Source organism: Haliotis cracherodii, unplaced genomic scaffold (assembly GCF_022045235.1).
Source record: "Haliotis cracherodii isolate W230 unplaced genomic scaffold, xgHalCrac1.p SCAF_12, whole genome shotgun sequence".
NCBI classification, from domain to species: Eukaryota; Metazoa; Mollusca; class Gastropoda; order Lepetellida; family Haliotidae; genus Haliotis; species Haliotis cracherodii.
In genome coordinates, this window is record NW_027266267.1 from 27,415,819 (window position 1) to 27,432,849 (window position 17,031).

Genomic DNA, 17,031 nt, shown 5'->3' on the forward strand with positions numbered 1-17,031 from the left:
CTTATCCGGACTTTGAGAAAAAGAGATTTTTTAACTTTGCAAACATGGAAATATGTGTACTTTTATTACAATTTAACAGATATCGACTTATCCGGACTTTGAGAAAAAGAGATTTGTTAATTTTGCAAACATGGAAATATGTGTATTACTAATATTATTACAATTTAACAGATATCGACTTATCCGGACTTTGAGAAAAAGGATTTGTTAATTTTGGAAACATGGACATATGCGTAATTTTATTACAATTTAACAGATATCGACTTATCCGGACTTTGAGAAAAGGGGATTTGTTAATTTTGCATACATGGAAATATCATGTGTAATTTTAAACTCGAAATAAATTATTCTTATTTATCCCTTTTTATCTTTCTTCTAATTTATCTCAATCTGTATTGGTCTTCTATTGTAACCTCTTATAATTGTATTTACAATCTCACACTCACCTGGACGTTTTCGTTGATGGAGTGACTAGACCCATCTGTTCTGAAGAAAACATCTGTTGTTTGGTCGCCATGCGGGGTGGAATTCAGGGTACACGCCCCTCTACCCCATCTGTACCCGGTACACCGGGTAAAATAGACACACAGGGCTTTACACTGAATGTGTGATGACGTCGGCATGACAAGAAGCAATTGGCTGGTTGCACATGGAGACGTTAGTATCACCAGTATACAGAGTATGATGAGTGTTGCCATGTCGTTTAGTATAGCAGTGATAGTGGAGGATGTGTGTGTTTTCTGTATCTAGGTGCGTGTTCGTCAAGCATCAGCTGTGCGATGCGGCCTGACCGCATTGGTAAATAATTCATTGTACAATGTTCATTTTATTATAAACTCGCAAGACATGCAACATTGACCACTTTGTCTATTGTCTGTGGACCTAGGGAATTTACTATTGTTCATACATTGAATATGAATATTGAAGTAAGATAATCCTGGAGGCTGGTAGTTCAGATCCACGAAACCATGCTCAAGGCACAATATATCGCCATCTTGTTTATTTGCGACAGTTTCATCCATGACATCATTTACCCTTAGTGGCAATATCTTGCGTGTTTAAAACTTTGGTGAATTCCTCAAACAAAACTTGAACATAATATCTTAGTAGATGTTTCTGTTCAAAATAAACCACAACACAAACTTTTAATATTCGCAAATGTACAACCAACAACACCCCAAATTGATTATCGGAAACTGATTACCACCAATGGTTTAGAAAACAAATACTTTCTTATATAATTCAATTCTATCCTCATCAGTTGAAGTATTATTGATTTCGGCTGTTCAGCACTGGCAACAGCGTTGTGTTTCTATTGTACCTCTAGAGGTCGGTGTTACCTGGAGATTTAACATTTGTTGTAAGCGAGTTAATTTTTGAAATGGAATGCGTTGAGTGAGACGAGTAGGGTGTTCAATAGAATTAATGAATGCAACACAATTGTTTAGTCCCTCTATTAAAGCCAACTTTGACAGATTAGCGCGGATTCTTTTCTATATTCAACTTTTATATCATAAGTAAATATATATTACGGTATAAGTACAGGGATGTATTTGTTCTTATTACAAAGTATTTCAAATAGCAGCCCTTCAGTAAGTGATGACTATATGACAACAATCATATATGGTCGGTATAGGTCTGTAGTGAGTGGGCGAGATTGGCTTTTCACGCCGCTTTGAACAGTATTCCAGTTATATCACGGCGTGTTAGCTTTATGTGGGAGGAAAGGCCGAAGTGATGCAGATCTCAGACCTTTACCACTTCGGTGAAACCCACGATCATAGTTTGTCATGGGACGCAACCCTGCACAGTTAATTGCGGCGCCTTTGACGACTGATAAATCTAGGGCCCCCTATCGTACTGTAATTTGCTGTTACGTCCTTAAACAATTGTGCGGTGTTTCTTATAATCAGCCAGGTCACAAAACCTGACCACCCGTTCGTTGTTTTTTTTGTTTCATATTACGACAGGCAGTATGCACTGGGGATTATTTGTTACCTTTAATGCCCACAGGGATATTACCAAAATAAGTGAGATGTGTTTCCAAACATTTCGTACACCCGAATCCGATCTCGATAAGCGTGACTGTAAAAGAAACTTTGAAAGATCAACATTATACTTCACACGACTGTTATGACGATACAACGTACTACAACTTAGTCCTGTGGGAAAATATTTGTGAATCAGGACTTAGGGATGTCGATTTCTGTTGTTTTCGATTTTAATCAGAGACTTGGTATAGTGATTCTCCGATTTACCAAAGTAGATTGATATCCAAAGTAACAAGATATATATACATAAAATAGTCGATTACTGACCAAGTATTTTAAGAAGGAATGCCTCCATAGTTTACAGTAAATAGAGCGTCTGCCCGGAGATCGGGAGGTCGGTGGTTCTATCACCGGCTGCGTTGTACCGACATACCTTGAGCTTCGCCCTCGGCATTAATGGGATAAAACAAGGACTGGTAGACTCGGGATCAGTATATCATGAGTAGGATATCCGAGTTACACCGCTACATGGTGTCACATGGCAAACACTATAAAGAGTGATTGTATGATCAAAACTTTATGATGACGTTTATCGTTCGCAAAATGAACATTTCTTAAGAAGCGCACTTCGTATGTTTCGGTGGAAATATATTCATATCCATTTGATGTACTGTCACAGCCCTCTTTAACCGTGCATTCTTAATGTCTAACTAATCATGACTCCGTTCACGATTTTGTTTTCATTGACACAATAGTTATTTTCAGGTAGTACTTCAATCAGCATACAATTTTACCTGAAAATATAAAGAAATAAAGGACACCTTGATGCAAGATTTTTACATAAAAAATATTCATAAAATGTCGCTTTTGTGTATTTTGTTCGAAAATAGAACAGGTTCATATTTCAATAAGTATTTTTATTGATAATCACATACCTGAATAAATAACTCACCACGCCAGTTTCAGTAACTGTGTTGTAATATAAAAGGAATTCGCTCAAAGCGTGCGAGAAGGAAAACACGTGTAGCCTGGACGACATGATGATCTGAAATAATTCTTATCACCTGCCCCAGTAGCTCAGTGGGAGAAGTCGAACCTATATTTATGACAGAGTAGAAGGTTTATAAGTTGCAGTAGGTGGTAATATAAGTAGCAGCCGCAGGAGAGGAAGTGTCCATTGTCAGTGACAGCAAATTAATTGATGCGCCGTAAAATATATCCATCTACTACTTAAGTGTTGGTCACTTCACTTCATCGTTCGAGGAGTCCCGCCAGGTTACTGTTTTCTTGCAGGCAATCTGTATCTATATAAGAGCGAGACGAGGACAATTCGCGAGGTATTTTAAGACAGGACTTGCGTCACATGTATCTGCCAGTGCAGATAGCCTACCTATTGGAAAAGACCCACTCCCTGACAGTTTCTGGAATTCAAGAACTGTGCATATGCTACACGTAACAATGAATTAATTCTGGATGATGGTGAGAGTCCTGTTATCTATTGTACATGTTTTAACAATTGTGTTTCCGCATTTGATAGTAAACCTAATCCTTTGTGTTTCAATATGTGTTACTTATTGATTGATAATGAGCCCACCGAAGAACACAAGCATCTTCTTTGATGGCTGTGTCTTCCTGAACAGCAGATATTGAAACAGTTTTAAGCTACTGTCCGTTTGACTCCAAATGAGAACGATGAATTGCAAAATAACTCGAAATCCAGAAAAGTGTATGAAACATCAATACGGTACTTGACCATGAATACCCTGTACTCAACAAAATCTGAATTTTGTTTAATTTAAGACCCATGACAGATGAAGTTCTTTAAGAAATTATCATGTAATATTGTATAGAAATGTGTATATGACACGTAGGGGGACAAACCGTACATGCACTGCACGTTCTGTGGTAGGGGAAATGACGTTAGAGGGGCCGTCTCATGATAATTTCAGTCGTAATCTGACTCACTCATGCCATAGATCTCGTCGTCAGAACTGCTGGTGCCTGAACCGACTGCCAATATTATAGGTTGGACTGTTGCTGGCCGTAGTGACCAATAACGAGGCTCTATCTCGTCAACGACTGTGGCCACACAACGCCTCCATGTTTCTACTGTTACCCGACCAAGGGATTCCTTTACGAGTTGTTCAACGTCTCGTAATTTGAACGTTGTGTTCGATAGTCCAACGTCACCTTTGACGATGCCCCATACCAACTCGATTGGGTTCAGGTCGCAGTGATAAGGTGGCAGTCGTAAGACAGCGTGACCCTGGCCCTTGATGTAACTGTCAACTTTATACACGGGGTCAGGTTTCATAGTTTTGATGATGTCATAGAGCTGTGGTTTCGTCGCTCGAGAAGGAAAGGTAATGTTCCTCCGTTGCAGCCAAGTAACCATGTCTCCTTTACGGTTATAAGAGGTTGGAGTCTTGCTTTCTGGATCCTGCACACTATGATACGGTGCATTGTCCATGACAATGAGAGACTTGGTAGGCAAAGCAGGGACGTATTGATGTTTCATACTCTTTTCTGGATTTCGAGTTATTTTGCAATTCATCGTTCTCATTTGGAGTCAAACGGACTGTACTAGCCGAGTCAGCTAAAACTCCGTGGAGTAAGAGCGATGCTTCCCACACACTGAAACAGGTTATGATTTCTGGGAAGTGTATTTTTCCTACATATGTGTATGCATCATCGTTTTTGTAAATGATAATCACTCTATATAATTTTTTTCGTCCGAAGCAATGGTTGCTAGCAGTATGATATGAGAGTGCGGCTTTAATATATACTCTCAAAAAAATCCCTAACTCATGTTTCAAACTGGAGAAAGGTATCCAGTCTCACCCTGTGATTTGCAGACTTTGGAACAGGTTTCTCCTGAAAATGTAAGAGCCATGAAATGTATATGTTAGAGGAAGATCAGCTTTGAAAAGCTACTGCCAGAGAATAGATTTCTTATGATTACTAAATGGTCATGCCCTCCAATTATGTCTGACGACTAAACAATGTAGTTTGACCATGGTTGACTCCCATCACACACACACACACACACACACACACACACACGCACGCACGCACGCACGCACGCACGCACACACACACACACACACACACACTTGGACACGGCGTTAAATCCCATTTCACCTCACCTCACCATCCGGTTCTCAAACAACATGGCGACTGCCGTACAGACGATGGCAGAATTTGCGTACCGTCAACTGGGCGTCAACATTTTTTCCAAATCTTTTCAAGTTTTTAATCAAGGTGCTCAAGTGTGTTGATGCACTTCACAAGATAGGACCCTGTTATATTACAATAAAGATCAATCGATCAAATCGTTATTAACTTGGCGCCGCCATTTTACGAGAAGCAAATGCAAGTGATAAGAGAGGTTGAATCTGATTGGTCAATGGGAGGAACATAGAAGGGACATAAGCCTGGTTTGGCAAGGCTTTCACTATCAGTAAACTGCCTTGCGTCCGGAAGATACTATTACGTTTTCTAAGCCTAAAACTTCAATAATTTCTCACTGTGTCTGGACATCAAAAGGGGTTTCTTTGCATAGTTATGTTGTTATTTCGGTGTTTCCGACAAGTTTTGTTGTGGTGTTTCGAGAGCTGGTGTATCAACCTGTAATCGCGTCCGGTTATCGGCCGTATTGAACAGTAATTCAGTTGTTTCAGTGGATGTCACGAGATGGAAGAGCAGCGAGACGCATATATCGGTAATGAAAAAACCCTTGGATGATAACTTAGGGCCACTCCTCCGTATAAGGTAGGGGCTGACAGGACTTGAGCCCATAACGTTTTCCATAACTTCCATAACATAGAGTGACCTGGTGTAAACAATATTACAGTAATTTAACGTCGGGGACACCAGAAATGGGCTTTACAAATTGTACTCATTTCCCGAATCGAACCAGACCCTTCTGTGTGACGAGTGAACGCTTTAACCACAACTCCCCAACTCCGTTTCTTCACAAACCAGTAAGTAAATATTAGTAAAAACTTAGTTTCATTCTTTCCATATATAATCGGTTCGTTTGTGACACCTATATAACAGTCCGTTTACACTATGAAGTGGCGTGTTTTATTAACCCAGCAGGTCATTGTGCCCTGTGTATCCAATCAATTTGTTTGAGAAAGAATACGCGAACGTAGAGTGGTTTGTAACCTTAACCAGGCACGCAATCAACACGACAAACAACGTGAGATAATAATATCTCTCATTGCATCATTGCTAGTTTCTGGAACAATAAGAGACAAAAGGGGCATTGATCTTTACCATATCCACGAGGGACAAAGATGGAATGATACTTTTATACCCTTTGTATTGTCCAAGGGATCGTGCATTGAATAAAAACAACGGTTTGAAACGAAACACTATCGATCCATTGTTGTCCTTCGGGGAATAAGTGAAGACACGTTGACTAAAATAAAGGGTTCTTGCCAACAGTGGCATAGTGATAGTGTCTGACAGCTCGGGACTATTTCTGTAGCATCGGTCTTCAGAAGCTCAGGTACCATCTCTCGACCACTGAGGTTGCCTGTGTGGATTCATGACTTTCACCGGTGATATTCGTAAGATCTTTAAGATATTTCACTTGTTTAAGTTACATATACATATTATATTTATTAAATTCAAATAGACATTTATATCTTTTCATATTTATCGTTTGAAGATTCTTGTGTCATATGTTTGGGTGTTCATTATGCCTTCTGGTTGTCATGCACGGGTATTCATTGAGTTGTCTGGTTGTCATGTGTGGGTATTCATAGAGTCGTCTTGTTGTCATGCGCGGGGATTTATTCAAGTTGTCTGGTTGTCATGCACGGGTATTCATTGAGTTGTCTTGTTGTCATGCACGGGTATTTATTCAAGCTGTCTGGTTGTCATTCGCGGGTATTTATTCAAGCTGTCTTGTCATTCGCGGGTAAGTATTCAAGTTGTCTTGTTGTCACGCACGGGTATTCATTGAGTCGACTTGTTGTCATGCACGGGTATTCATTGAGTCGGCTTGTTGTCATGCGTGGTTATACAAAGAGTCGTCTTGTTGTCATGCACGGGTATTTATTCAAGTTGCCTGGTTGTCATGCACGGGTATTTATTGAAGTCGTCTTGTTGTCATGCATGGGTATTCATTGAGTTGTCTTGTTGTCATGCACGGGTATTCATTGAGTTGTCTTGTTGTCATGCATGGGTATTCATTGAGTTGTTTTGTCGTCATGCACAGGTATTCATTGAGTCGTCTTCTCGTCATGCACAGGTATTCATTGAGTTGTCTTGTTGTCATGCACAGGTATTCATTGAGTTGTCTTGTCGTCACGCACGGGTATTCTTCGAGTTATCTTGTTGTCATGCACAGGTATTCATAGAGTCGTCTTGTCATGCACGGGTATTTATTCAAGTTGTCTTGTTGTCATTCGCGGGTATTTTTTTCAAGTTGTCTTGTTGTCATGGAAGGGTATTCATTGATTCGTCTTGTTGTCAAGCACGGGTATTCATTGAGTTGTCTTGTTGTCATGCACAGGTATTCATAGAGTCGTTTTGTTGTCATGCACGGGTATTCATTGAATCGTCTGGTTGTCATGCACGGGTATTTATTCAAATTGTCTTGTTGTCATGCACAGGTATTTATTCAAGTTGTCTTGTTGTCATGCACGGGTATTTATTCAAGTTGTCTTGTTGTCATGCAAGGGTATTCATTGAGTCGTCTTGTTGTCACGCACGAGTATGCATTGAGTCGTCTGGTTGTCATGCACGGGTATTTATTCAAGTTGTCTTGTCATTCGCGGGGATTGATTCAAGTTGTCTGGTTGTCATGCACGGGTATTCATTGAGTCGTCTTGTTGTCACACACGAGTATTCATTGAGTTGTCTTGTTGTCATGCACGGGTATTCACTGAGTTGTCTTGTCGCCATGCACAGGTATTCATTGAGTCGTGTTGTTGTCATGCACGGGTATTCATTGAGTTGTCTTGTCGTCACGCACGGATATTCATTGAGTCGTCTTGTTGTTATGCACGGGTATTCATAGAGTCTTCTTGTTGTCATGGAAGGGTATTCATAGAGTCGTGTTGTTGTCATGCACGGGTATTCATTGAGTTGTCTTGTCGTCACGCACGGATATTCATTGAGTCGTCTTGTTGTTATGCACGGGTATTTATTCAAGTTGTCGTGTTGTCATGGACGGGTATTCATTGAGTGGTCTTGCTGTCACGCACGGGTATTCATTGAATCGTCTGGTTGTCATGCACGGGTATTCATTGAGTTGTCTTGTTGTTATGCACGGGTATTTATTCAAGTTGTCGTGTTGTCATGGACGGGTATTCATTGAGTGGTCTTGCTGTCACGCACGGGTATTCATTGAATCGTCTGGTTGTCATGCACGGGTATTTATTCAGTCTTCTGGTAATTATGTACAGGTATTCATTGAGTCTTCTGGTTGTCACGTACGGATATTTATTGAGTCTTCTGGTAGTTATGTTCGGGTATTCATTGAGTCTTCTGGTAATTATGTTCGGGTATTCATTGAGTCTTCTGGTAATTATGTTCGGGTATTCATTGAATCTTGTTGTTGTTATGTTCGGGTATTCATTCAGTTGTCTGGTTGTTATGTACGAGAATTCTTATAAAAACGAGATACTTCGTTGCCTACGTATGTAGGATCTGTAAAGCTGAAATACTTTCGTTATAAGAAAACGCCACATATGCATAATGCTACCTCGTCATAACACACGTGTACACATTTAAATCTAGTTTCAAAGACACCATACTCATACGGATGACCATTAAAGTGAAACAATATGACAGTAAACTTGCAAATCACATTCAGTTTAATTTATTGAATTCTAATCTAACGTAAATATTGTTTTGTACTTTCAGATAAAATGAATGCTTTTCTCCTCATCGCATGCAGTTTCATCAGTACCAGATCGTTAAATCTGCCCTTGGCCTCTTCGGTGGCCTGGCTCATCGTTCAGTCGGCTAGATTGTGTTCGGCGTCATGCGTGGACTGCATGGTGGTACATATTGACGCATTTGACGATCTAGCGGTGACAAATTACTGCTTATGGACCTGGAATGTGACAAACCAAGGTGTATGTTATCGTTTATGTCACAACGATCCCAAGTGTGTAAGCTTTCAACATGCAACGGGAAGATGTAGAGGATACGCAGTTGCCTTCACGTTGCCCTCCCGGGTACAGAATTCGGCTGAAACCGGAACTAGACTATATTTGATGTGCACCGGTAGGTATCAGAAATTACAAAATTCTATTGATGAGCTATCAGAGGGATCTGGTCATTACGTGTGAGGCTGAGAAAATTGACACAATGTCCGTGTTGCCCTTTACCAAAGCATTTCTTCCATGAAGGTGCTTGTTGTTGTTGTTATTGTTATTATTATTATATCATAAGTAGTAGTAGTAGTAGTAGTAGTAGTAGTAGTAGTAGTAGTGGTAGTAGTGGTTGTAGTAGTAGAAAACGAAGTCGCTGTACATGTAGAAGCAATATTTTTGCTGTTGCTGTTGTTGAAATAATAGCTACAAAGTAGTTGTAGTTCTAGTAGTAGTAGCAGCAGCAGCAGTAGTAGTAGCGGTAGTAGTAGAAGTAGTAGTTGTAGTAGTAGTTTATACGATTTTGTTGTTGTTTTTGCTGTTGTTGAAATAATAGCTACAAAGTAGTAGTAGTAGTAGTAGTAGTAGTAGTACCACTAGTGGTAGTAGTAGTAGTAGTAGTAGTGTATATGATTTTTGTTGTTGTTGTTGCTGTTGTTGACAATCATGGCTCCAAAGACCAGATCCGGGTTAGAGAAATTCATACACATATTTATTCTTGATTTCAGCTGTCAATCACTATGGCGCGGCATGTACTTCCGGTACTGACTGCCACGGGATCAACAGTGACTGTTTGGACGGAATCTGCCAATGTGAATCAGGATCAATGTTCTCGGAAACGTCCTTCCTCTGTACACAATGTAAGTAAATCACAAAAAAAAGCGGAAATAAGGGCTTAGGTATTGTTTTGTATCTGAGACGTACAATTAGATAGAGATTTTAAATGTTATGATTTCCGCGCTTCATATACCCTGAAACACCCGCAAAACTGAAAACATATACTGTTTATTGCCACTGTAATATACAAAGGATTTCAGCAATTTGGAATCTTTTTCTCAAAAGTTGTTTTGATAACTATTGATCAAACGTAATGTGTAAATATGGTTTCCTTTTCGCCAAGCATAATCCCTTTTATCAAATTTTGAATTAAAAAAAACACCAAGAAAAGTTGTCGGAAAGCCGCATTTCCGTGACGTTTATCATTTCGGTGATACACAAGAGAACATGTATATAATAACAAACCAAGGATCATGATCGGGGAGAATATGGGAATTGAAGTTCCGAACTGAGGGAAGTAATTCTGCAGAGCGGTTTGCAGCGCCATCGGCCACTTGAGGAACCTATATTCACGAACACTGTCAGCTTTCGAGTTGTCATCAAAATAACCTACACACTTAGCCGAGTTAAGTGAGTGAGTAAGTTTAAACGTAACGTCACATCGGCAATATTACTGCCATATCGTTACGTGAATAAGTTTTACATTTGTAATAAATACATTTAAAATGAATAAAAAGCTGTCGTCGATGGACAAAACATTTACTAGATTATCACAAATGTTATTTAAAACTAGTTTGAGAACATTTAAAGGAATAAACTATTATTCAGCAACACAATATGATCGCCAGGAACCAAAGTTCGGCCACCATGCTTAGCTTGAGTCAAGTAAAACAACTCTCCGAAAGCTGGATTTATGACACATATTATCATACCGCCAGAGTTGGTTCTTTTAGTAGTAAAGAGATTGAAAATATTAAATACAGAAAGGACTCCACCTTTTGTGTTAGATAGTAAATAGTTAATTGGATCGGTTACAAGTTGTCCAATTTGGAACACCCACTCCCAAATATTAACATCCAATTACAATAAGCACAATAGACATAAAGAAGGGATAGAGAGACAGAATAAATTTATAAGACTGGACGTATGGAAGTTACAACAAAGTATTAAATCTTTTTGTATGGTAACAGAGCATTTGAACAACATAAAATATACAACACCTCCCATTTTAATTCTGGAAACCCATTTGTCCAGGAACTCTCCATGCTGTGGCCAGTCTCTGTCAAAGGTATTTACAAAATTGAACATGCTGTTCTCAACGGTACATAAAAAGGAAGAAAACATGTAAAAAGTATTAATATTTTCGAAAACTGAAAATGTAAATGATGTCGCCGTTGGGCAGGTTTGTCTACATGTATTATTAGAAATTTCGCCCATGGGCGAAAAAGGTTTGGCCCATGGCTGGCCCATGGGCGTCAATATTTTCCTTTGCTCCAAACTCATGTTTGTCTTTGGCAAATACATAGAGGTTTGTCTATTAGCATCATGACACATGATTCAACTCATTTTAACTTAATTCAACTAATTTGTGGCGTAATCAAAATAATTCGCCTATGCTCTGTTCAGTCCCTTTGACGGATTAACTAATTGTGTGCAAAGTATATTGTATCATGTAAAATGTACTTTATAATATTACATTAAATTTCAGTCTATCGGAGATCTGCAGTGAAGGTTGCAAAACTAATTTGATACCTAACAGAAATGAGTCTACAATAACATCGTATATTATTCAAACCTGTTATCAAGTCATTGCGTTGACGAGTTCACAATTTACAATTTGAAAAATACTGATAATACCATAGTAACTCTTTGAACTTTCTGTTAAAATCCACATCTAACTGGCTGGTCATATATCATAGCTTCGTATGAATTATATTTGGTTTTTCTTTGTCAAATGAACAATATTTGGACGCCATCGTATATGGTATTCCCCCTCTCCTGCTGATGGAAATGGCATGACGTCTAAGAATTCGATTATGTTTCGTGTTGAAAAGACCAGGTGTACGCACTGCAGTTTGGAAATATAAGGTGTGTCCAACACGATGTGAAATATGAACTCGAGTATTACATTATTGATGTCCGATAGAAATGATCGACACATGGTTCACATCAACACAAGATCCACTTGGAAATACGAGTGTGTAACGCCTCAACTGCTAAGGATTATTATGAATGATTGATCATTTACGGTTGGCAACAGGGATGAAAGGATCTGAATTTCCAAATGGTTTTTACCTCAAGCCTTATTTCGTGTTTACTCGTACTAAACGCAGACTGTTTCCCCAAACATTCTAAATTTGCAGGATTTACTTATAACACTGTAAAAACGAAACCGCCGGTTTTTCCGTATATAGGCAACAGACAGAAAAAACACCTTCAGATATACAGTATCTTGCAGACATTTATTAAGGCTAACGGTAACCCACTGGCAGAGCGTAGACAATACCGCTGATACACATGTCATTTATTTGAATATTGCTACTAAAAACAAACACATTTCAGTAAGGAAATATGACTTGTACATGATTATAAGTAACATTCAAGTGTGCTCTTTATTTTTAATAATGTTATTTTGACATGTACATAAAGCACTGCCAGGTAACACGTCCTGACAAGTCTGTCATGCAGACTCTAAAACAAAACGATGAAATGAAAACCTGTATGCAATCCTTAAACAGTTGAGCAAGACTATATGTCTTCAGTTAAGTCATACAAAGGCCTTGTTTCTATCATATTTAAAAGATGTTTCCTATATTATTTTTATTTCAGAGATTCATATTAGGTGAACGTCCTGGCGTTTAAGCTATGCCTTGACAACCAGTGTGAGTTTGAACATTTGTCTGACAGCCTGGTGATGAGTAAGCGTTCATTCCTTTTGCGTTTGAGTCGTAACTGTACAGTTAATATATCGGATGCAATATGATTGTCACTTTATGACTCTGTAATATAATCTGGTGTTTTCAGTATTGCATTTGTTGTACAGCAGTATCGTTGACTTCATGTCTTGTAATCTTAAACTTCACTTGAAATACGTCCGACAGTTAGCAGATCACAGTAATATCTTGTTTGTTGTTTAAAGCCACCCTTAGCAATATTCTAGCTATATGACGGTGGTCTGTAAATAATCGAGTCTGGACCAGACAATCCAGTGATTGCAATCATGAGCATCGATCCACGCAATTGGGATCGATGACATGCATCAATCAAGTCAGCGAGCCTGACCACCCGATCCCGTTCGTCGCCTCTTACGAAAAGCATAGTCACCTTTTACGGCAAGAATCTGTTGCTGAAGACCTGTTCTACCCCGGATCTTTACGGGTCCAGTAATATCTTGAACCGCGATAAATCCAGATACACGCCGATATATCGCAGTGTGTATTGACAAACTGCCAATGGATACTACCACAATCATGTTATTACTGTGCAAACTTGCATGTTCATCATCGTTCAAACTCTGTATAATTGTTTCAGGGTGTAGATCTCCTTATTTGCCACTTAAAATATGCTTAATTTCGAACGTGAAAACGGTCATTGTTGTTATATTATTTTTGTTGTTTATCACAAGAATGTATGCGGGCATCTACATGTACGTGTTTACGGCGAATGGGTTTAATACAGGGTCCAAACATTACAGACATCTGAAAAGCTAAAGCGCCGCAATTGACTTGGCACGTCGCTTTATCATTCAATTTATAATTGTGACCTTTTTTCCCCAATCGTTTGATGAGAACACCGACTTTCTAACTGATCATTCACATGCAGTCCTGGGAGAAATGTTTTAAATACAATTGTGTGCAGCACAAATGGAATGCAGTGAATTAGTAAGCTGTAGATGTTATGAAAAATATATACAATCTTCACGTTGGCCCATGTTCAATATTTCGAGGCTGCTAAAATCAAATCATGTTAACCAAGACAGTTGTTAGTCCTGAAGTAATCACATTTCTAAAATGCATAAACGGGGTCACTGTTGGTTCGCCCGACAGGATTCGTGCTTTTATCTAAACATCCACCGCCAAAAATGTGGTACACATTTATTTCATGTCCGGTCATAAATGAGCATACGTAGCGTCCTTAGTTACGAATGTCAACATACTTGAGTAAAAGTAAATACATCTGATCATGGCGTTTGTTTTGAGCCATACAAACTTTCATAAACTGCTCTGTTATTGTCAATAAACTTTCATAAACTGCTCTGTTAGTGTAAATTATGTCGAGAACAACTTTACTTCACAAACGAAACGTTATTCGGCATGTGTTGTCACTCGGTACCGCGGACCAATGAATGCTATGTCAGTGTCGACCAACCGCATCGTATTAAAGTGGCAACAGCTTGTCTACTCTTCTAAATAGACAGCTAGCATAGTCAACAACAAAATAGTTACCTTAACTACGTTTTTCAACCAACCCCCCCCCCCCCCCCCCAACACACACACACACACACGCATGCACGCACACACGCACGCACATACACCTCAATAATAGTTTGGCAAGATTTCTGAATCTAAAATTGAGCAGTGTATCTAGGCTTCTTTGTATGAGATACATCAAGACAATTTCCTTTAATATTTAAAATATTTTCATTTTAAAGGTTACAAAGCAAGATTGTAACGTTGGTTTACGAGATGACAATTAAATTATGTTGACCCGTAACTAAACTCTCCAAGACTAGATTCCTTTTATACGTGACCACGTGACCTACAAGAACAATGTATAGCCTAGGAACTGTCGTCGCACAACATTGCTGCGTATTTCACATGTCTACTCTTATATCATTTATTCGGTACGACAAGTTAGGTGTTTCGGAAATAAAAACCCTCAGTATGATTCGGTGTGACGGTTACGTAAAGGTGAGAGTGGTGATGAAAGTTGTTTGTTTCAGATTATCAAGGATGTTACTTTGACGATGCCTCTCGTATGCTCCCCCATGCAGAGTATAACGTTCCTGGGATGACAACGGAGTTATGTATACAGCACTGTCGAGATGAAAACTACGTTTATGCAGCCACACAGGTATGTGGGACACTGTCGAGATGCACACTGCGTTTATGCAGCCACACAGGTATGTGGGACACTGTCGAGATGAACACTTCGTTTATGTTGCCACACAGGGATGTGGGACACTGTCGAGATGCAGACTACGTTTGTGCAGCACACAGGTATGTGTGGCACTGTCGAGATGCACACTTCGTTTATGCAGCCACACAGATATGCGGGGCACTGTCGAGATGCAGACTACGTTTGTGCAGCACACAGGGATGTGTGGCACTGTCAAGATGCACACTGCGTTTATGCAGCCACACAGGTATGTGGGACACTGTCGAGATGAACACTTCGTTTATGTTGCCACACAGGTATGTGGGACACTGTCGAGATGCAGACTACGTTTGTGAAGCACACAGGGATGTGTGGCACTGTCGAGATGCACACTTCGTTTATGCAGCCACACAGGTATGCGGGACACTGTCGAGATGCACATTTCGTTTGTGCAGCCACACAGGTATGTGGGACACTTTCGAGATGAACACTTCGTTTATGCAGCCACACAGGTATGTGGGACACTGTCGAGATGCACACTTCGTTTATGTTGCCACACAGGTATGTGGGACACTGTCGAGATAAACACTTCGTTTACGTTGCTACAGAGGTATGTGGGACACTGTCGAGATAAAAACTTCGTTTATGCAGCCACACAGGTATGTGGGACACTGTCGAGATGAACACTTCGTTTATGCAGCCACACAGGTATGTGGGACACTGTGTAGAGGAACACTTCGTTTATGCTGCCACACAGGTATGTGGGAAACTGTCGAGATGCACACTACGTTGATGTTGCCACACAGGTATGTGGGACACTGTCGAGATGAACACTTCATTTATGCAGCCACACAGGTATGTGGGGCAATGTGGAGAAGAACACCTCGTTTATGTTGCCACACAGGTATGTGGGACACTGTGTAGAAGAACACTTCGTTTATGCTGCCACACAGGTATGTGAGGCACTGTCGAGATGCAGACTACGTTTATGTAACCACACAGGTATCAACATTGGTTATCTAGGTATGTGAATACTACTCTGTTGAAGTGAAGACAACATTGGTTATCTAGGTATGTGAATACTACTCTGTTGAAGTGAAGACAACATTGCTTATCTAGGTATGTGAATACTACTCTGTTGAAGTGAAGACAACATTGCTTATGTAGGTATGTGAATACTACTCTGTTGAAGTGAAGACAACATTAGTTATCTAGGTATGTGAATACTACTCTGTTGAAGTGAAGACAACATTGGTTATCAAGGTATGTGAATACAACACTCGTGAGGGGAAGACAACATTGGTTATCAAGGTATGTGAATACAACCCCGTTTGAGGTGAAGACAACATTGTTTATCAAGGTATGTGAATACAACACTATTGGGGTGAAGACAACTTTGGTTAGCCAGGTATGTGAGTACAACATTGTTGAGGTGCAGACAGCATTGGTTATCTAGGTATGTGATTCGAACACTGTTGAGGTGGAGACAACCTTGGTTATCTAGGTATGTGAATACAACAGTATTGAGGTGAAGACAACATGGTGCCATCGGGTACCATAGAATGAGCTGACACGCCGTGATACGTATAACCTGTATTTGACTCACACTCTATCGTTGTTATTATTTACTATTTCAGTATGCTGCCTATTGCTACTGTGGAGACGTCCTTCCCGACGGCTACCCCAAGAAGCCGGAGAGTGAGTGCAGCATGCCTTGTGATGGGAACCCGGCACAGATCTGCGGTGGCGGTTGGAGAAATTCCGTTTACCTCACCAACGTGTGATACGTATTGGGTACCTGTGTGGTGTATTAGACGCAGCATAGTAAAACGTGTGACGTACCGTACGCGTACCATTGTGTAGGCGTCCTTGGAGAACGCGTGAAAGCTAATGGAACAGGTGTATTGCGTCACACAACGACACGTGTGATACGTTTCATAGGTACACGTGAGGTACGTTATACACGTAAGTGTTTTGTATGTCACTCATATAAGCACGTGGTGGAAGGTGTAACAAGTAAGTGTAAGGTACGTCATACATGTTCTTACTGA

The 17,031-nt window shown here is 39.9% G+C and overlaps 1 protein-coding gene across 1 annotated transcript; it reads left to right on the forward strand.

Moving 5' to 3' along the window:
* Positions 1 to 9,007: 9,007 nt before the first annotated feature.
* On the forward strand, positions 9,008 to 16,764 carry LOC139457747 (uncharacterized). Its single transcript, XM_071239097.1, has 4 exons — positions 9,008 to 9,239; positions 9,835 to 9,966; positions 14,826 to 14,956; positions 16,618 to 16,764. The coding sequence occupies exons 1-4, from the start codon at positions 9,008 to 9,010 to the stop codon at positions 16,762 to 16,764; spliced, it is 642 nt and encodes a 213-aa protein (XP_071095198.1).
* The last annotated feature ends 267 nt before the right edge of the window (positions 16,765 to 17,031 follow it).

What these genes read in the sequence shown, in the direction of transcription:
- LOC139457747 (XM_071239097.1), top strand. Translation starts at nt 9,008, where the DNA reads ATGGTGGTACATATTGACGCATTTGACGATCTAGCGGTGACAAATTAC. An exon ending in ACTATATTTGATGTGCACCG is followed by an intron (nt 9,240 to 9,834) that starts GTAGGTATCAGA and finishes TCTTGATTTCAG; the next exon opens with CTGTCAATCACTATGGCGCG. An exon ending in GTCCTTCCTCTGTACACAAT is followed by an intron (nt 9,967 to 14,825) that starts GTAAGTAAATCA and finishes TGTTTGTTTCAG; the next exon opens with ATTATCAAGGATGTTACTTT.